The 21887-nt window shown below is 40.8% G+C and overlaps 1 protein-coding gene across 4 annotated transcripts in view; it reads left to right on the top strand.

Annotated features, from left to right (window-relative positions):
- LOC122539778 (phosphatidylinositol 5-phosphate 4-kinase type-2 beta) overlaps positions 1-21887 on the top strand; it is a 115179-nt gene that overhangs the window by 55560 nt on the left and 37732 nt on the right. For 2 of the 4 annotated variants that reach the window (XM_043674834.2, XM_043674833.2), the window contains exons 4-5: positions 943-1011; positions 19710-19862. In XM_043674834.2, coding sequence (XP_043530769.1) covers positions 943-1011; positions 19710-19862 — 222 coding nt within the window. The remainder of the gene's footprint in view (positions 1-942; positions 1012-19709; positions 19863-21887) is intronic. The other 2 variants (XM_043674836.2, XM_043674835.2) reach the window with 1 other exon arrangement.

Genomic DNA, 21887 nt, shown 5'->3' with positions numbered 1-21887 from the left:
GAGAGAACAGGACTTGGAGGGGGAGGAATGTAGTGATTGTAACAAGGTTAGCCAGGTGGACTTCATTTAATATGAATTCCCTGACTGGGGCTGTTAACCTGGTCCCAGTACGGGGCCCTGGTGGACTTTTCTAAACAGGAGTGTCAGAGGTTCTGCTCTGTCTGAGAGCTGGCTGTGAGGAAGCTGGACTAGTGTCAAGTACTATACACGTGTAAATAAAGGATGAGTTGGTGATAGGATAATGGCCTCTGTGGAGTTATTTTAAGAGGATAAAGATTTAAAAAGGACATGAGGCAAACATTTTACAAAGAAAGTGATTAGTGTGTGGAATGAACTGCCAGAGGAAGTGGTGGATGCAGGTACAGTTGCTCCACTTAAAATACATTTGGATAAGTGCACTAACAGAAAAGGTTTGCAGAGATATGGGCCAAATGCAGGCAGGAAGGACTAATTTAGTTTGGGAACATGGTCGTATGGATTAGTTGGACCGAAGGGTCTGTTCCCATGCCTTATGACTCAATGAATACTGAAAACATTCAACATTCCACTGAGTAGCAAATGTAGGACACTCCACCCACCATTAGGGCACTGTATTTTGAAGCCTTTTGAATTTAACAGTATGCAAGTCTTTTGTAGAAAGGAGTAAAATAAATGAAATCGTTTAATTTTTTGATTGTTTCTAAACATTGTATTGGTTTCTGTCTCAGAAACCTATTTAGCTGCAGCGTATATGACACTTGTAACATTCTTGGTGTGAACAATAAGGCTGTTGAAATGAGTATTGCTTGTGTTGGATCAGGTTGATTGCAATGTGGTTTTGATTTCTCTTATGTTGATGTTTTGTTTGTTGCCTTATAAGTAGGGACTTTGTTAACTGATAACAGTTCATGTTCCCAGGGCATAGGTGTGTGTGTTTATTTTTTTCAACTCTTTTGTTTATAGCGATCTTTGTCAAAGCTTCCGTCGCAGGAGCTGGATAAAGTGACAATGAACGTGGGTTTAGTCTACCAGGTCAGATTATAAAATGGCACCTTGCATTTCTGTGCTTTACCACGATTTCCTGTGTGCTGCACTGCATGTACTGCTGTAGGTACTGTGTGGTTTGCAACTAATATGCTGCAAAAAAAACAGAACCTTCACAATCCGAAATGATCGTTATTTTACATTGAATGGTTTTGTCCAATGTGTTGAGCACTAGCTACAAATACCTGATTAAGAATCCAGATTTGGCTGATTGCATTTCTGTTAAGTAAATGAAGAATGAGTAATAAACACCACCTTTCAGCATGTGATTCTGACACTCAGTTGCACGACGCATGTGTGTCAATATTTCTTTTTAAATTTTTTAACAAAGTTAACACGCTTTTCATTTTACCAGCAAAGAGAACGTTACAGTATGTGTGTGTGTGTGCATTTTAATCATTGACTGTGCTTAACTTCCTTGGTTACTATTTGCTGCATAAGGCTGTATCACGGATGGAAAGACTGGACTTCAGCACAATGGAAAAACCAGGAAGACTGGAGCTGTCACTGTGGCAGCGCAACCAACCACTAATCACTCCAAGCCAGTAGCAAAAGCAGATCTAGCCAATAGCTGCTAGCTCTAACAAGTATGGAAAGAAGCATCCAGTTGATGTTCTGTTCAGTGAAGCTGGGGGATGATGAAACAGGTTTGGGGAGAGGCAGGACTGTTCTGGGCAAAGAATGAGGCTGCGTTTGGACCGGAAGCAAGTGTGACTCTGGTGCTTTTCATCATTTGAGTTAACAATAACTACAAAAAGTCAAAGTAACCTTCATAGCTGCTAGGCAAACAATGTGCGTCTATGAAATTCACGCATGAATTCCTAGTTTTGATGAAAACAAAATTGCCAGGTGATAGAAATTTATTATGTGTGAATTTATATCTATTTGTACTATGCGAAAGAAAATCTACTGCAATTATTGGATGTGGCTAAATTATATCACTTTCTTAACTGTGACTAGTCATTTTCTGTTCACAACATTGTGTTAGGAAAAGATGTCTGGAATACTGTAGTGCTAGTGATAACATTGCTTTACATTAGAGTCAAGTCGTTGCAAGATAGGTGGCTCTAATGGGTTAAATTCATGTTCATTGAGGTGAGGAATAGTGGAGCTGGGAAGTGGAATGATTAATTGTCTGCATCCAAGCATTTTGTTTTAACCAGATGTAAGACTGTAAATGAATGAGAGTACTTTACTTTATTTTCCTTTCTTGCCACTAAAGTTCATGAGGCCTCTAATGGAGATTCTCAGTAGCATGGCATTGTTGTATGCGCTAAAAGACTGAGTTTAAGTCTACCATAACTAGTTTATTTCAAGAACATCAGACACTGTGATGACACCCTCCTCTGACATTGCTGTTCCCAGCTCCCTGGATTGGTGAATTTTTATTTAATCAGAGGCAGATATCTCTGGATATCTCAGGATATCTCTGAATTGCTTCACTGTGTGGGCAGCAACAATAGCCTGCTTTTATGTAGCCCCTTTTGATGTCAAAAAATGTCCCAAACCACTTCAGATGAGCGTTATCAAACAAAATTTGATACTGTGCCACAGAACGAAATATTATGACCGTTGACCAGCAGCTCAGTCAGAGAGAGAGGTTTTCAGCAGTGAATTGGAGAGAGAAAGAAATAAATTAAGAAGGGGATTCCTGAGCTTAGGGCTGAAAGTAAGGCTGGAACTGTTGGATGATTTTTAAATGAGCATGGTGTTTGAACCACAGTTGGAGGAGTGGACATGTCTTAGAGCGGTGTAGGGCTGGAGAAGTGTAAGTATTTGAAAACAAGTGTTGGGGTTTTAAAATTGAGTCATTACTGAACCAGAAGCTAGAGTAGGTCAGTGAGCACATTGATGGGATGAAAGATGGATATCCAGTCTTTGTAAGTAGGGGTGATATCTGGCAAAGTAAACATGTATCACCACACTGTGTAGTATTTGATTTGTATCAGCTTCCAATCGCTGTGGCATTTTTCTGAACCTTAGGTGAGTTTGGAACGCCTTGCAAAAAAAGAAGATTTTGACCTAATCTATCCATAGTCAATTATCAGCTTGGTTTGTTTGACAGGGGAGTTAGGCACGAGTCAAGTGGCTTCAAGCCCAACCCTAGACCTTCAGCAAATATTGACCATTCAGTCTGTGACTGAATGATTAAGGTGCATTGTTGGTGTAGTCGTCCTTGAGAAGATATGTTAAACTGATGACAGAGGATTTTTCTTTACAGTTCAGTATCCCAGCCAACATTCCTCCCTGATAAGAACCACCAAGCGTAGATAAGCCTGCTGTTTATCTTGATGCTGTTTATGTGAACTATTGTGCAAAATAAATGCTGCATTTCAGAGAATCACAGAAAGGTTACAGCATCGAAATAGGCCATTTGGCCTGTCATGTCAAGCCTGGCTGTCTGACCGAATAATTCACTTAGTACCTATTCCCCACATCCCTACATTCTTTTTCTTTTCAGATAATGATCCAATATCTCTTGAATGTCTTGATAGAATCTGAATCTATCATGCTGTCAAGCCTCAAATACCAGATCCTAACTACTGTCTGTGTGGGAATACATAGAGCATACGACTGTGCAGGCCCTTCAGCCCTCAATGTTGTGCCTGCCTTTTATCCTACTTTAAGATTAGACTAACATATATACCCTTCATTGAACTATCCTCCATATGCTTATCCAAGAGTCACTTAAATGTCCCTAATGTATCTGACTTTACTACCACCGCTGGCAGTGCATTCCATGCACCCACCACTCTCTGGGTAAAGAATCTACCTCTGACATCTCTCCTAAACCTTCCTCCAATCACCTTAAAATTATACCTCCTTGTGATAGGCGTTTCTGGCTATCCACTCTATCTATGCCTCTCAACATCTTGTACACCTCTCATCCTCCTTGGCTCCAATGAGGAAAGGAGGAGAACGTGAGGACTGCAGATGCTGGAGAGCAGAGTTGAGAGGGTGGTGTTGGAAAAGCACAGCAGGTCAGGCAGCACTCAAGGAGTAGGAGAATCAACATTTCAGGCTTAAGCCCTTCATCAGGATTCCTGTTGAAGGACTTATGCCTGAAATGTTGATTCTCCTACTCCTTGAGTGCTGCCTGACCTGCTGTGCTTTTCCAGCACCACACACTCAACCCCAATGAGAAAAGCCCTAGCTCCATCAACCTTTCTTCATAAAGACATGCCCTCCATCCCAGGCAGCATCCTCATAAGTCTCCTTTGCACCATCTCCAAAGCTTCCATATTTTTCCTATAATGAGGTGACATGTTTACTGTTATGGTAACACTGTCTTTTCCAATTACCTTAACTCTGTGCCCTCTTGTTCTTGATTTGTCCACCAATGGAAACATTTTTACCTATCAACTGAGTCCAGACCTATAATGATTTTAAATACCTGTATCTAATGTTCCCTCAACCTTCTCCAAGGAGAACAATCTTAATTTCTCCAACCTATCTATGGAACTGGTTCCCGGAATGAAAAATTTGATTCTCATAAATCTTTTTTTTTTGCACTCTCTACCTCTTTCACATCCTTTGTGCCCAGAACCAGGCACAGTTCTCCAGTTGAGGCTGCACCAGTGCTCTGTAAAAGGTTAACATAACTTGCTAAGTTGCTTCAGAACATTATCTTGTAATGTTATAAGGTGAATCTGCATCCCTTCAAGGACATGAGATATGATTAATAATGAGTAAAATGGTGATCAGTCAGGTCATTCAGAGTGATGGTGAAAGTGGAACTTGAAACAAGGTGTAGATACTGTTCCCTATAGCCACATATTCTAATAATGCTTTAGGGATTGAAGGATCCTGTGCATTATTCACAAGCCTTCATTAAAGAGACAGTTCAAGCCATTCTTGGCTACAGGATCTGAACAGAACTAAATGATTTAGAGGGTCTCAGCCTATTTTTTGGACTGATCATCACCAGAAAAGCAGGACCCTGTCACACACTCGAGCTTGGAATATTGATAATGCCAAGTCTGCAAAATAATAGCTACTCTTCTTTTACCTCTACTTTTATCACACTGCTTTTCTCAATCTGCTGTTTCACTTCTGTTGTTTTCCCTCCCTCTTGCCTCCTTCACTTTTTGTTTTTCATTAATAAGCAATTCCATTCTTTTTGTATCATTCTTCTCTGCTGGTGCTCGCTCACTGTTTCAATTATTTCTTATTCTTTGTCTTTCTTCTGTTTTAACCACTAGCCTCCTTCACTTTTTTCCTCCTTCTCCCTCACTATTTCTCTCTCACTCTCTTTTTCTTTATTTCTCTCTCTCCCCACCCCCCCCCCATCTCCCCCCTCAATCCCTATTGACCCCCCCCCCCCCCCCCACCTCTTCTCGAGTTGATGACCCAATGCTGGTTCCTTCAGTTCCTTGGATTTGATATGTTAGAAGGAACATGGGAAAGACTACATTCTCTGAATACGATGAGAAATCAGATCTTTCGAAACAACAGAGGAAACAGGATTCTTAAATATAACGTCATGGGCTGGCTTAGAAAACAACACTTTGTATTTATACAGCATCTTTCATGGAATGAAACATCCTGAGGGATTTTATAGGAGTATGACAAAACACACAATAAGCCACTGTGCCTTCAAAGAAGGTATTAAGTCAGGTACCCAAAAAATTGGACAAAGAGCTATGTTTTAAGGAATGTCTCAAGAGGAAAGCAAGGTAGAAAAGCCCAGAGACTTTTTCCAGAGGTTATTCCAGAGTTTGGGGCCTAAGCAACTGAAGACCAGGCCACCAATAGTAATGGTCATAAGATATTGGAGCAGAATTAGGCCATTCGGCCTATCTAGTTTGCTCTGCCATTCAATCATGGTCCATATGTAACTAGAAATCTACCAATCTCTGCCGTGAACTTAGTCAATGACTGGACTTACAAAGTTTCTGTGGGAGAGAATTCCAAAGGATCACCAATGAGTGAAGAGGTTTATCCTCATCCCAGTCCAAAATATTTGCCTTTTATTCAAAGACTGTGTTCCCTGGTTCTCGACCCCACAGCCAAGAGAATCAGGTTCCTTTGGAATTCTCTCCCACAGAAACTTTGTAAGTCCAGTCATTGACTAAGTTCACAGCAGAGATTGGTAAATTTCTAGTTACTAGTGGATCATGATCAAATGGCAGAGCAGACTACATAGGCCAAATGGTCTAATTCCGCTCCAATATCTTATGACCATTACTATTGGTGGCCAGGTCTTCGGTTGTCTAGGCCCCAAACTCTGGAATAACCTCTGGAAAAAGCCTCTGTGCTTTTCTATCTTGCTTTCCTCCTGAGACATTCCTTAAAACATAGCTCTTTGTCCAAGTTTTTGGGTACCTGATGAAGGGCTTTTGCCTGAAACATCGATTTTCCTGCTCCTCGGATGCTGCCTGACCTGCTGTGCTTTTCCAGCACCACTCTAATCTAGACATATGTTTCTCAACCCCATTTCCCTGCCTACTACTCATAACACGTGATCCCTTACTAATCAGGAATCTATCCATCACTGTCTTCAATGCACACCATGACAAGGTCTCCACAGCCTTCTGCGGCAGCAGATTTGCTACACTTTGGCTGAAGAAATTTATCCTCATTTTAGTTCTAAAGCATCTTGTCGCTCTGAAGCTGTGCCCTCTGGTTCTAGTCTCTCCTACTAGTGGAAAGATTTTCTCCACATCCAGTTTATTCAGGCCTTTCAGTATTCTAAACTCCATCGAGTACAGTCCAACGGTCCTCAACCACTCCTCATATGACAAACCCCTCATCCCCAGGATCATTCTTGTAAACGTAACTTGTAACTGGGGGAAAGAACATAGGGACAGGAGTAGGCAATTCAGCCCTTCAACCCTGTTCCACCATTCAATGAGATCATGGCCTAATATGTGTCCTAACTCCATATGCATACCAATGGCCCATCTTCTGTAATACCTTCGCTTAACAAAAATTTATAAATCACAGATATAAGATTAACAACTAATCTAATATCCACTGCCATTTGTGGAAGAGATTTCCAAACCTCTCCCATCCTTTGTGCGTAGAATTGCTTCCTAACATCTCTCTTGAACGGTCTGGTCTGAGTTCTCAGATTCTGCCCCTAGTTCCAGAATGCCCAACCAGTGGAAATTGTTTATCTTTATCTACCCTGCCTTTTCCTGTTAATGGTATTCAAGAGGCCAGGATTGGAGATGTGCAGAAACCTTGCAGGAAAGGAAGGTAGGGAAGTCACAGAGATATGGAGAAACAAAGCAGTGGAGGGATTTGAAAACAAGGTTGAGTGAATGAGGAGAGATTGTGAAGATTGGACCCATATTCTCTGGAGTTTAGAAGGATGAAAGGCAAAACTCAAGAAGTTCATAGAGAATGGTCAGATCAGATGCAGAGAGCATGTTTCTCTTGACGGAGTCGAGAACCAGGGAACACAGCCTTTGAATAAAAGGCAAATATAGTGGACTGGAGTGAGGAGAAACCTCTTCATTCATTGGTGATCTTTTGGAATTCTCTCCCATAGAAACTTTGTAAGTCCAGTCATTGATTAAGTTCATGGCAGAGATTGGTAGATTTCTAGTTACTAGTGGCATCAAGGAATATGGAAATATGGCATTGAGATGAATGATTAGCTGTAATCTAGAATGGTGGAGCAGACTCAAAGGGCTGAACGGCCTACTCCAGCTCCTTTAGTCCTATTAAAAATTAAGATTTGGTTTAACCAGAAGCCACTGTAGGTTAGTGAACACCAGGGTGATCAGAAAATGGAGACCTTTGTGGAAAGACAGAAGCACAGTCATTACAGTATGGAAAGAGGCCCTTCGTTCCATCAAGAATGTGCTAGTTATCAAGCACCTTTCTACTCTAATCTCATTTCTCTTGGTCCGTAGCCTTGAATGCTATGACATCTCAAGTGTCCATCTGAATACGTCTTAAATGTTGTAATGGTCTCTATTGCCCTTTCAAGTGGAGAGTTCCAGATAATCATCACTCTCTGTGTGAAAAAATTCTGCTCAGATTTTCTGTAAACCACCTGCTGCTTACCTTACCTGAAAGGGTGGTAGAGGTGGGAACCATGACAACAGTTACCGTAAATCTATGCCCTCCAGTATCGCTTTTCTGCAAGTTAGAACACAGGTAACAGGTTTAGCTCATCTCTTGTTTGTAGAGGCTAGAAAGTGGGTAGCCTGTCAGGTGTGTGCTGGAACAGTCATGCGTAGAACTAGTGAAGGGCATAAACAAAGGTTTCAGCAACAGATGAGTTGTCACATGGGCAAAATAAGTGACATTGTGAAGGCGGAAATAGGTGATCTTAGTGATAGTACAGTTACGAGGCTGGGAGTCATGACAGGATTAAATTTGAACTGAATTTACTTTATTGTCACATGTACTCACATGAGTACAGTGAAAGGTTTATAAGTCACCATTTACAGTGCCATCTTCGTAAAAGTGCCTAGGTACAGACACTTGAGAACATATCTTAGGAAAGAAAGATACAAAAATGAAGAAAATAAAAAATCCAGCATTACCAACCTTCAAATGAACTAAATCACAATAATACATTAGAAAAATAAATAAAAAGTTCGGAATCAGAGTATAAATTAAAAGAGTAAAGATATAAAAAGTTCAGAATAACAGTCCTTACACAATAGTAGAATTTAAAAAAAGAAAGGAAACAAAGAACAGAGAAATTAGTCTAGTTCATGACTCTGGACTCAAGGAGCCAACCTCCTCCCTTGGAATCCCAGGCCGGAATCCGACACTGCCAAAGAAAAGTCACATGGAGTCATAGACCGATGCCAAAGTAGCCACAAGGAGACTCAGACTGATGCTGACAAAAACCACCACCAAAACCATCGGAAGAAGCCTCAAGCCGCCAAAGTTGTGACCAAATTGACTTAATTTCACTCAGTTTACAAGGGGAGGGTTGGTATCAGTGGTCAAGGATTGGAGTTTAGAGCAGGACCTGAAAACAATGGCTCCAGTCTTCCCAAATAAAGCCTTTCTTGTAAAAAAAAAAGGTGGACCATGGAAATTTTAAATTTTAATAGGTGAAATTCTTAAAGAAACTGGAGGTGAGAATTTCAAAAAAAGTGCGAGATTTAGGACTGAGGAAACAATACAGGTCATTCTGCTACAACGCACATTTCATTCACAGAAGTTCGCTACAGTGCGATTGACGAATTGGGGACACTTTCTAAAGCACAAACCTTTAAAGCGGGAATCGATTATAACACAATTCCAGCCCCATTAGTTTTAAATGGTGCTGCTATTACGTAATTTTCTTATAACCCAAGAACAGAACTAGCGCATTATTGCAGGCTGACTGTAATACTGTCAGAGAGACATGGGGTGAGAGGGAATATTTTAGTGCGGCACTTGAAAAGCACGGCAGGAACAGATTTAAGCAAAACAGCTGTGCCAGCCAGCAGGGCTTGAAAGCAAAAGGGGTTGGACTTCATGAAAACCTCTCTGACTGACAGCAGGAAATGCTGTTCCCAACTCTGAGATGGAGATATGGTCAGAAGCCAGCTGAGGCCAGAAAGAGGGTTTTGATAGCTTTGAAAACTACTGGGAGCCTGACTTTCAATGTCAACTAAAGCAAGGAATATTAAGTCTGCAGAAGAAACTGCACCAGCATCTGACGCAACATTGACAGGTCATTTTGGAGTGGCAAGTTGGGAATGAAGGACCCCAAATTGGAAATTGTGCCTTTTTGAAAATTCATTTATGGGATGTGGGGATCATAGGCCAACATTTATTGCTCATCCCTAGTTGCTCTTAGGGAGGTAATGATGAGCTGCTTTTTTGAATTGCTGCACCTCTTGGTGTGTAAGGGGATTCATAATGCTGTTAGGGAGGGAAGTCAGGATTTTGACCCAGCGCTGCTCAGGAAGTGCTGATATATTTCCAGGTCAGGATGGTGAGGAGCTTGGAGGTGATGTAGGTGGTGGTGGTGTTGCCATGCAGCTGCTACCCTTGTCCTTCTATTAACTATTGACCTGTAGAGGAGAAGGGTGACAAGAGTGACAAGAAGGGTGAGAGATGCAAACCCTGAGGCAGCAAGAATCTGAATGGGACGAAAGTTGACTGGCATAGGTCTGGAGACCTAGAGCAGAGAATGGTAGAGCTGGGGAAGAGATGAATAGGATGGAGTTGGGTTGGCAGGGAAGAGGTGAAAAAGGAGATGGGGTGTTAGAAGAGTGTGGCTCAAAGGCTAATAAGGATCCTTGAATGCATTTAACAAAATATTGAAGTAGGCCTTTCTGGCTCAAGATATGGAGATGCTGGTGTTGGACTGGGGTGTACAAAGTTAAAAATCATACAACACCAGGTTATAGTCCAATAGGTTTATTTGGAAGCGTACTAGCTTTCGGAGCACCGTTCCTTCACCAGGTGATTGTGGAGGACACAATTGTAAGGCGCAGAATTTACAGCAAATATTTATAGTATGATGTAACTGAAATTATACATTGAAAAATACCTTGATTGTCTGTTGAGTCTTTCATTTGGCTCAAAACCATGTCTTAAGATTCCAATAGTAATTAATTTTTTGGTTATATAATTTGATTTCCAATCTATAACAGTAATGAACCTCGATCCATTGACTTGGTTATAGTCATAATGCCCAGAATTCGTAAATGATTCACACATTGGATATTGATAAGGACCTTTAGAACTGAAAGCCAATGTTTGCAAACACTACAAAATCAAAATTGAAACTATGGAAAATACAAGTGAGTCCATTGGCATTTAACAATGAAGACAGGTTGGCACTTTAGATAAGAATGTTATATCATTTTCTAAAGGAGGGTCTCTAACTACATTTTAACCTATATTCTGTGTTTCATTCACTTTTTAGTTTTTTTTGAGTGTTTGTCAAAATGAGGGATGTTAATGGTATTAGGTGTAATATGTGCATATTTCAGACACCCAGAATTGTGACAGCTTACAGGAGGGTATAGATTAATATGATTGCTGGACAGATCTCTTGAGGGTAGGGAAATATGCAATAAAAACACAGCAGTTTGTAAAGCAGTGTTGCCATCTACACAGGTTGTTCATACTTCTGCCATACTTCCCCCGTGATGAGTTTTGGTGTTGAGACTCAAAGGTTAGCTTGCTTTCTCTCCATGGATGCTGCCTGACCTGCTGTGATCACCAGCATTTTTTGTTTTCAGTTCAGATTCCAGCATCTGCAGTAATTTGCTCCTATATCGTGTTTTACCAAAGCTCTCCTCTGCATACAGACTTCACTGTGGTTAGAGAGAAAGACTCGTCTGGTTTGCTGTAGTTTTTAGTTCTGTCTTCTGTACAGATGTGTTCACACAGCAGCTTTGATCTCCTAGCTGTGTAATGGTTGCCAAGATATTCAGCTGCTACAACAACAATCATACCATAATTCAAATTAGCTTCAGTTACCACAGCGTTTACAATGAGGTAAAGGTTTTCCAGGGCAATCATTGTTCTGATTTAAAACTTTAATGGCAGCTTGTTTTCTTGAATTAATTTCTGTAATGACAAAATACTGCCAAATCTTCAGAATATCTAGTTTTGTGGGTTCTTATTCAGTTAGTTTAAAGCCTTTAAGCCTTGCTGATTTAATTTTGATGCGAATTATTTATTCCCCTCATACGTCCGTTTTGATTAAGATGATATTGTTGAATTTTATTGAGCTGTTTTGAATTGCCACAAGCCACTTGACCACTTTCTTCCAAATCTCCTGTGGTTCTGTCTTGACCAAATTGGTGAGTTGCACTGAGCAATACAGAGCAGAAGATCAAGATGACTCACAGTCTGGGCAGGTAAGTCTCCTGCCGGAGTAAGGGTGTGCTACATTTTGGTCAGAACTTGGGAGGAGGAGGTGGGGGTGAAAGATCAGCTGTGGCTTCCATCTCTGATCATTGTTCTTTAGCCTCTTTTGTAAAACTAATATTCAAACAATTTAGTGTCTGTACATGTAAGGGCTCAGGTACCGAGGTTTGTGAGGGGAAATCAGCCTGGAGTAATGTCGGAGGTGAATAACCCCATCATTTAAAAAAGGAAGAACAATCCATTGGGAACTAAACCGAGCTATCAACAAACCATACCTGAGCGTGAGGAAGAACCAATCAGTGGGCAATAAATTATAGTGGGTTTAATTGAACTTTACAAAGATGGAACTGTTTATTTTTGATAGAACTTTGAAAGGTTTTCTGCATGTACAAATATTGCATCACCATAGAAGTCATAATACCTTCCCTGTTACAAACCAGTATATACCCTTACCCTTTTTTGTTGGGAAGATTACTTGGCCCCAGACCTCAAGACAACTTTATAGGCTTCTGCTGTATTTTCAATTAATAACCCCGATCATTTTATGTTCCTATTTTAACTTGAATGATGACAGTTGACATGGGACAGCCAATGAGGAAACTGTGCTTCTCTTTATCTTTCTTTCTCTCATACTGTAGATTCTCGTTGCCCAGCATGCTTGTCATTTTCTCCCTGAAGTATTAAAGGGGGTGGCACACTTTCAATTTGCTGCGATTAATATTACCTTTATTACAATATGTGCACATCTCCAAGATGTAAAATTTTAACATAATGGCTGTTTGCTGACAGTTCTATCATTTCACGTCTTTCTTTCACAATGAATTTAGTTTGTTATAACCTTTGGCTTCAGTCAGAATAATTCATTTGAAAGCCAGTGGTTAAAGACCAGAGTGTACCTGCTGTTTAAGTACTAGCTTTTTCTGTGTGGGTATTGTTCACGAAAAATATCAGGAAATCTCCCGTATGTAACTAACTACTCTTGTCGCCATATCTTCCGACCTCCCTTGTACCTTTTCCACCACAACACCCCCATCTTTGTGCACTTTGACAATCGTTTTCATTTTCTATTTTTATATAAGCCTTTATGTGACTGTCTGTCTGTCTCTTTCTCTCCCCACCCTGCCCCCCTTCTTGCTCTCTCTCGCTGTCTGTGCTTCTCTGTCTCTCGGTTTCTCTTTTTGCCCTGTCTGTCACTCGCTAACTGTCACTCTGTGTCTATCTCATTATGTCTCACTCGCTTTCTGTCTGTCTTTCTCCCTTGTGCTCTCAGTTGCTTGCTCAGTTTTCCTCACCTTTCATGTGTCCCTCATGCAGAGCACAGGGATAAAACAGAGGACCCTTGTTGTTATAAAAACAATCCCCTTTCACTCTTGGTGTAATTTCCAGCTGAAGGTGGATGGGGGTGAAGGTGGCAGGAATGGGTTTTGTGTGATTTGGGTAGGTTGGAATTGGGAACCCCTTTCCTGTTTCGTCCTCTCAACACAGTAATCATGACCATGGACAGTGCAGTACTGAAGATGTGCTGTACTGTTGGAATATTACCTTTGGAAAGGTGTCATATGAAAGGCCCCTTCTGCCTGACTAAGTGAATATGAACACACCTGTGGCACATATTGAAAACAAATTGGGAATTCTCTAGGTATCCAGATCAGTGCTCTCCCAGATACAAAACTACAGGAAAGGAATTCATAGGTCATTTCAGTCATTTATTTTTCTTGAGACTGTTTATGTGCCACTTAGTTGGTACATAACAACAGGCTACATATTGTCTGTAGGATATCCTGAAGATATGAAAGATGCTTTACAAAAGCAAATTCTTTCTTTCCATTAGACACATCCTTGTCCATATAATATTTACTAATATAAGATGGATTCAAATTGTCATGCTAGCTTGAAATACACACAGATGTGTGGTAGTGAGTGTCTAGATTTCTGTCTCAGTTTGATTCTGGGATATAGTAAACCCAAGAAACATATAAATTCCTGCCCGCTATGCTGTCTGAGGAGGCCAGTTTGTTTCACTTGAGTTTGACACCAAAAGGACGAGAGTGCAGTGTGAAATGGCACTTATAAAGCACTCAGGGCTTTCTCTGGGCCTCCTGGCTACTTCATAAACTTATTGCAACAGCCTTGCTTGTCTGCTTGCTTTGAAAGAGAGAATGCTGCCTTCAGCAAAATTAAAACATTCAAAATTTATAGCTGGTTAGTGCAGGCTTTTGAAAATAAACACAAAAAAGTGTTTTATGGCTCCATTCTAAACCCCTCTGAGACTGTGGATCACAATTTTAAAAAAGTGATAATTTTAATATAGTTCAAAATGAGGATGAATTGACAAATATTTTTTCATGCTTGGATTTTGAAATTCTTTTGTGCCACACATCTTCAGATGCTTTCAGAGAAAGGGTTTATTGTTGCAGGTCTGGTGTTGAAAGGAGAGGCTGTCATTTTAAAAGCTGAAAGACCCTACTTTGTACACAAGGGTCCAGTGGAGAATCATTAATGTGTTTTTTTAAAAAAAATTGTTTTGTAATGTTGGTTCTTAAAGGCCACCTTCCAAAGTGGGTCTCTGCATTTAATGCTTTCATCCATTATGGTCATAAAAGGTGAAATGCATTAGATTGTAATGTTGTTGTTGAGCATGCAGCTTCCTGAGAATAGGCTTTTGGAGTTACAGATCCTAGATTGTCTGAAAAAAAGGTTTGTGTCATTATTGGATTCATGAATCCATGGTGTTTGCAGATTTGAAACTGGTTAAATGGTGAGATTAAATATTTTACATTTAAATTGTACATGACGTTTAAACTGGCTTCATTTTAAAAATTCTTTCAGGGGTTTCATTGGCTGGGGCAGTATTTATTGCCCATTCCTCATTACTGTCAACAAGGTGGTGATGAATCACTGCAGTCCATTTGATTGAAGGTAAACCCACTATGCTGTTCAGGAGGGAGTTCTAGAATTTAAACCCAATGACATTTAAAAAATGGCAATATATTTCCAAGTTAAAAATCACACAACACCAGGTTATAGTCCAACAGGTTTAATTGGAAGCACACTAGCTTTCGGAGCGACGCTCCTTCATCAGGAGTGTCGCTCCTGATGAAGGAGCGTAGTTCCGAAAGCTAGTGTGCTTCCAATTAAACCTGTTGGACTATAACCTGGTGTTGTGTGATTTTTAACTTTGTACACCCCAGTCCATCACCGGCATCTCCAATATATTTCCAAGTCAGGATAGAAAGTGGTTTCTTGAGAAACTAGCCTATGGTGGTTTTTCCCTGTATCTTCTGCCCTTGACCTTCTCGATGGTAGTGGTGTGTGTTTGGAAGGAGTTATCTAAAGAACCTTGGTGATTTCTGCAGCTCCCTCAGTCAGTGTGTTCAAATTCCATATCTGAGCTTGAGATCATCACCTAGGCTGCAACCCCAAATGCAATGCCCCATGGAGTATTGTGCTGTTGGAGAATGGGTCATTGAACCCCTCAACCTGTTCTTGGTTGATTCTCAAAGCACTGTCTAAGAAAAAGCAGAGCATTCTCCAGATCAGTGCTTCTCTTAGCTAGAACCACACAAATTAACTTAACTATAAGGTTGTGGATTAGCGGTGCTGGAAGAGCACAGCAATTCAGGCAGCATCCAAGGAGCACCGCTAATCCAGAATCTGGTTTCCAGCATCTGCAGTCATTGTTTTTACCTTAACTATAAGGTTGTTCATTTTACGGATCTTTGTGAGATCTTGCTGTCTAAAACTGATTTGCTGATTCCTTATTTATGATTCTGGACAAGGCCAACAAATCCATGTTCCAATCTAACCTTTTTTCCTTTAAACTAGGCAATGGGAGATCCCAGGTGTTTACTAAGGAAATAACACAGAGATTCCATGGTTTTGAACAATCAATAATTAATTATGCAACACATAAGGTCTGGCAGCATCTGTAGAGAAAGAAAAACAGAACTAATATTTTTGATTCCATATGACTCTTGGTCAGAGCTGAAGGACTCAAACTCTTAGCTCTGTTTCTCTGTACTGCTGCTGCCAGACCTGCTGAGTTACTCCAGCATTCTGTGTTTTTTTTTCAGACTTCCAGCAACTGCTGTATTTTGCTTTTATACCACAAATAATATCAGAATAGCAGTGCAATCTATGATATATTTTTCATATAAAACTTAGATTCTAACATCCAATTAGCATTAACCTGAGGTAAATATGGGTAACAGACATACTGTGGTCGATCACCCTGTACTACATCTCAAGTAACTCATGCAAGCAAGACAGATTCCACAGATTTCTCAGTAACTCATCTAGGTGTTAATTATACGATGGATCATCAAATCTATTGAAAATTTCAGGTGTTCTAGTTCTTCACTGTTAAAGAACTAGGTGCAGAACTCGTTCAAAAGCCCCTCTGTCATTTACTGCCTCAATGATACCCATGTTCAGCAGTACAAATTAGGATTGCACTCTCCTAGATTCTGGAAACTGTGCTGGAAACCTTGGGGGTGGGTTAGCTCAGTTGGCCAAATGGTTGGTACACAATGCAGAGTAATGCAAACAGCAAAGGTTTGACTCCTGCACTGGCTCAGATTGCCATGAAGGACTGTCCTCCTGAACCCCTCTCTATCCTGAGGTATGGTGACTCTCAGGTTAAACAACCACCAGTCATCTCTCTCTAATGAGAGAGAGCAGCTCTGTGACCTGGTCAGACTGTGGTGACTTTACTCCAGCATCTACACAGAGCACCTACTGTTTCTCGTTCTCACCAGAACTTCACCAAAATGGTACTACCCCTGCATTTCTCCAAGTTCTAATCTTGCTCAGCTGTACAAAGCACATACTGCATGTGGGCTACCTCCACGCTTGCTTTCAACTGTGCTGAACTATTAATAGCATACAGTTTCTTTCAAGATTTCACGGCTTTTCCTGAATTCCAACCCAGATACTTAGCTTGACCTCATGTTCCAGATGTCTCCCGAGTCCTAACGGCTTGGCCCCATTACTACAGCAGCTTTCCTCTCTTCTCTCTGCTACTACATACCTGGCTGACTAGCAATTTAGCGGCCTTCTCTGACTGTTTCCCTCTGACTAAAAGTGAATGTTCAATAACCCTTAAACTGTCCTGAATAACCAGTCAACAATTCCTTCCATGTTCTTGGGTAGCACTGAATGTAACGAGTATATTTTGGAGCATCAGGCTCCCTGAACACTACAATGTTCACAGCGTGCTTACATTTTCAGTACAAAATAGTTACAAAACAAAAGAATTTCATCACAGCCTGCATAATCATAGTGGCTGAATCTCAAAGGAATTTGTTGATGTAAGAGTATTTCTGAGAAACATTATAAAATGGCATATAAATGCTAGTCTGCCTTTCTGCCTGTGTTTCAGATTCAGCATGTGCTTATAACTAGGCTTCTCAAAATGCTGAGTAACTTAATTTGATTTCTAAAATTGTGAAAGTGAAATTGCCTTGGGCAAAGCTGCTATTTTGAGAGTGGTTTGTATCGTAGTTCTGGCATTTAAACGTTAATTAATGCCAAAGTGCTTGTGTACTGTAAACTGGTAATTGGACTATGTTATGCATGTCAAATCTGTGGTCTGAATAATCATACCATTGTTTGCCAGCACAAAGGAGGGCCGAAAATATATATATGTTGGCAGTGTACATAAGACTTTTTGTCCCCTTTTTGGTGTGCTGTTTGGTACTACCCAGAATTTATGAGCATGCATGTTAAACCATGGAATGAAAAAAAACAAAACTTTCAATTTAAAGGCTGCAGCAGTCAATTTTAAGGAGGGTGGTGGCTAGTACTGAGGGAGGGGGATCAGACAGAGAGAAATTGGGTCAACCACACCCTTAAAGTCATGCTTGACTAACATGCCATTTTAGTTCTGAACGTAGTGAACTTGGCTCCACTGCATATACCTGCATAAAAAGGCATTCAATAGGAGGGCCTTTCAGGGTAAATTCTGCAAGGCTCTCTCTCCTGGCTGGAGAGTCTGGAACAATCTCCATCTCAGTTCAGCTGTTCAGGAATGAGGTGAAAAGAAATTTCATTATTTTAAGGATTAGGAATTTTTGGAATTCTATACTCCAGATGGCGGTGAATATTCCATCGAGTCAATTCAAGGTCGAGATCAGCAGATGTTTTTGATGTCAAGAGAGGGCAAGAAAACCAAGTTAGGTATAGGATTAACTACAATTAGATTGAAAAGTGAAGATGTCGTGAAGGAACATAGGGCCTTTCCTACCAATCATTGTGTATAAAAATAGCTCTCCCTCACATTGCACTTGCCTTTGTGGATTCAGGTCGGAGCTCAGCTCCTGCTCTTTAAGATCACAGTGCACCACCTGCATTTTGCTGAGCTGTAACCTCAGATAGACATATCTCCATTTCGGGTGTAGAATGATTCTACTGTTGCTATTGGTCATGGCTACTTTACTTGGTCCAATGGGCTATTTTAAGAAATTGAGGAAAATCACAGCTTATGTGTAATATCCATAGGTTTTAATGTTGTCGAGCATTCTTAATTCAGTAATGGTAAATTTCTACCTCTAATCTAAATGCTCTGTACTTACTACCTCAAGTCCATTGCAACCATTTGCAGCAGTGGAATTAATGTGGTGGTAAATTTTGATTAGAGCATAATTGCAATGTTGTGTATTGGAGACCATGCAGGCTCTCACACTTAATGGGCAGAAGAGCCAAACATTAAAAGGGACAATGAATGACGTTAGCAATGTCAATTAAAGCAGGAAAGGTTGCGAAGGAGTGAACTGGAAACCAGAGATAAGAAAAACCGATTCATTGTAATTGGGAAAACAGCAATATTGATATGAGGAAAAATTGTTTCGCACTAAGAATCTGGAAGGGGCTTGCTGAGTGTGGTGCAGACAGAGTCGAGAGTGTGGTGCTGGAAAAGCACAGCAGGTCAGGCAGCATCCAAGGAGCAGGAGAATCTACGTTTCAGGCATTAGCCCTTCAAAGGTCAATTCTCCTGCTCCTTGAATGCTGCCTGACCTGCTGTGCTTTTCTAGCACCACACTCACGACTCTGATCTCCAGCATCTGCAGTCCTCACTTTCTCCCTGTGGTGCAGACAGGTTTGGTTGAGGCATTCAAAGAAAGATGGTGGACTGAGATAGCAAGGATCTTGCGCTCCTCCTGAGTTGTAGATTTCTTATGGTTATATGTATCAAAAGCATAAGATTTTATTTATTTTGGAACTTTTATAGTCCAAAAAAACACAAGAGTACATGAATCAAAAGGGTTTGGAGGGATGTGGGCCAAACGCAGGCAAATGAAAATAGTTTAGTTTGGGAACATTGTCTGTGTGGACTGGTTGGACCAAAGGGGCTATTTCCCAGCTGTTTTTGAGTCTATAAAAGGGAATGAGATCATTGTCTGAAGAAGAAAGGTTTTGCAGGTCTATAGGGGAGAAACAGAGGTATAGCATGAAATGGTTGTTATTTTGAAGGGCCAGCACAGACGCAATGGTCCAAGTGACCTCTTAATGGGCTGTAACTGTTCTGTATTGGAATTCTAAAAAAAACATTCAACATATACCAGAAGCACTGTTTCTTAATAATGACAGAACTGTTGCATTTATTTACCAAATCTGTGGGACAAGCGACAGAATTAAGCTTTCAGGTTCTGCACAAGCCTTTCCATGCTTTATCAGGAGGCAGTACTGGCTCAGTTGTACTCTCTTTCTCCTCCCTATTTATCCAGTTTCCTAGAAAATTGATCTATACTTTTTGCCCTACCCATTCCTTGAGGAGCGTGCTCCAAACTGTTATGACTGTCTGGGTAAAATAAGTCACAATAAGCAATGTTAATCCATGTACCATTTGTTTGAGAAGGTGTTCCTTGAAATTTGCACTCAAAAGCTGTTCTTTCTTTCAGAATTCAGTAACACGGAGTGCTCCCTTAAACAGTGATGCGCAGAATCGAATGGGAGCTCGATTCCTCACCACATACGACAAAAGATTTGTCATTAAAACGATAACCAGCGAAGATGTAGCAGAGATGCACAATATTTTAAAGAAATACCATCAGGTACATTTGGATGCACGTTACATTTGGTTTGATGAAAATCTGTGGCTGTGACAAATGTTGTGCTCTAACATTTGCAAAGTATTAAATGTGCAGCAAGTTGAAATTGGACAGGAAATATGGTGAGCCATCAGAAGTGAAAAAAATCATAACTTGAGATTTAACACTTGATTGGTTGGTGAACATTTAACTAAAACCTCAAGAAAAGTGATAGTTGGGGGAAGAGGAAGGACCTTGTGTCATATTTCCTTTTGGTCAATCGCTTCACACTGATTTGAAGCTAGGCAGGGAGTAACCTCAAACCAAAACACGAAGACTTTGGTTGAAATGAATGCTGAAACCTGCAATGAGCACAGTCTAAATCCGAATCAATGAAGTGGGCAGAATGATGAATCATAGAGATTTAGAAAATAGGAACAGGAGTATTTTTCACCTTTCAATCGCAGTCCACCATTCGGTATGATCATAACTGGTCATCCAACTGAGTACCCTATTCCTGCCTTCTGTCTGTACCCTTTAGTCCCTTTAGCCATAAGAACTATATCTAACACTTTCTTGAAAACATTCAGTGTTTTGGCCTCAGCTACTTTCAGTGGCAGAGAATTGCACAGGCTCGCTGACTGAAGTAATTTCTCCTTATCTCAGTCCTAAATGGCCCACCCGTATCCTTAGATTGTGAGCCCTGATTGTGGATTTGTCTGTCATTGGGAACATACTGTGCTGTAATCTGCCCAGTCATAAAATCATAGAGATGTACAGCATTGAAACAGGCCCTTCAGTCCAACTCCTTCATGCCGACCAGATATCCCAACCCAATCTAGTCCCACCTGCCAACACCTGGCCCATATCCCTCCAAACCCTTCCTATTCATATACCCATCCAAATGTCTCTTAAATGTTGCAGTTGTACCAGCCTCCACCACTTCGTCTGGCAGCGCATTCCATCAACGCACCACCCTCTGTGTGAAACAGTTGTCCCATAGGTCTCTTTTATATCTTTCCCCTCTCACCCTAAAACTATGCCCTCTAGTTCTGACACCCCGACACCAGGGAAAAGACTTTGCCTATTTACCCTATCCATGCCCCTCATAATTTCGTAAACCTCTATAAGGTCTCCCCTCAGCCTCCGACAATCCAGGGAAAACAGCCCTAGCCTATTCAGCCTCTCCCTATAGCTCAAATCCTCCAACCCTGGCAACATACTTGTAGATCTTTTCTGAACCCTTTCAAGTTTCACAACATTTTCCAATAGGAAGGAGACCAGAATTGCACGCAATATTCCAACAGTGGCCGAACCAATGTCCTGTACAGCCGCAACATGACCTCCCAACTCCTGTACTCAATACTCTGACCAATAAAGGAAAGCATACCAAACACCTTCTTCACTATCCTATCTACCTGCGATTCCACTTTCAAGGAGCTATGAACCTGCACTCCAAGGTCTCCTTGTTCAGCAACACTCCCTAGGACCTTACCATTAAGTGTATAAGTCCTGCTAAGATTTGCTTTCCCAAAATACAGCACCTTGCATTTATCTAAATTAAACTCCACCTACCACTTCTCAGCACATTGGCCCATCTGGTCAAGATCCTGTTGTAATCTGACGTAACCCTCTTCGCTGTCGCTCACGATTTTATAAGCCTCTTTAATTTTGTGTTTGTTCTTGAGTCTATGCTGCTGTAGATAACAATTGAATTGTGCTCCTGGAATGAGGAGGAAATATCAACCAGGTTTCTTGCTACTAATTTTAGGATGTCTGCTGGAAGTGAGATTAAATTCATCTGTGATTATCTTCATGGCTGAGTAACCTGCAGACGCTCCTTAACTGTCATGAAAAACGGCCAGCACCCAATGTGTCAAACCCCAGCAAGAGTTTGTGGATTCTGCAGGGTATGGGAAACATAGCAACTATAATTAATAGTAGTTAATACAACAGCGAAAAAGATTGCTTTGCAGTGCAGCTTGAACTAGAGTCTTGGTGCCCATTGTTCCAGATGGGTCCAGAGGAATGAAGTCTATTTTAAAATAT

Source organism: Chiloscyllium plagiosum, unplaced genomic scaffold (genome assembly GCF_037043375.1).
Source record: "Chiloscyllium plagiosum isolate Xiang-an unplaced genomic scaffold, Cpla_swu_hap1 HiC_scaffold_32, whole genome shotgun sequence".
NCBI lineage: Eukaryota > Metazoa > Chordata > Chondrichthyes > Orectolobiformes > Hemiscylliidae > Chiloscyllium > Chiloscyllium plagiosum.
The sequence above is the reverse complement of the archived record's forward strand: the minus strand, read 5'-3'. Positions and strand labels throughout refer to the sequence as shown.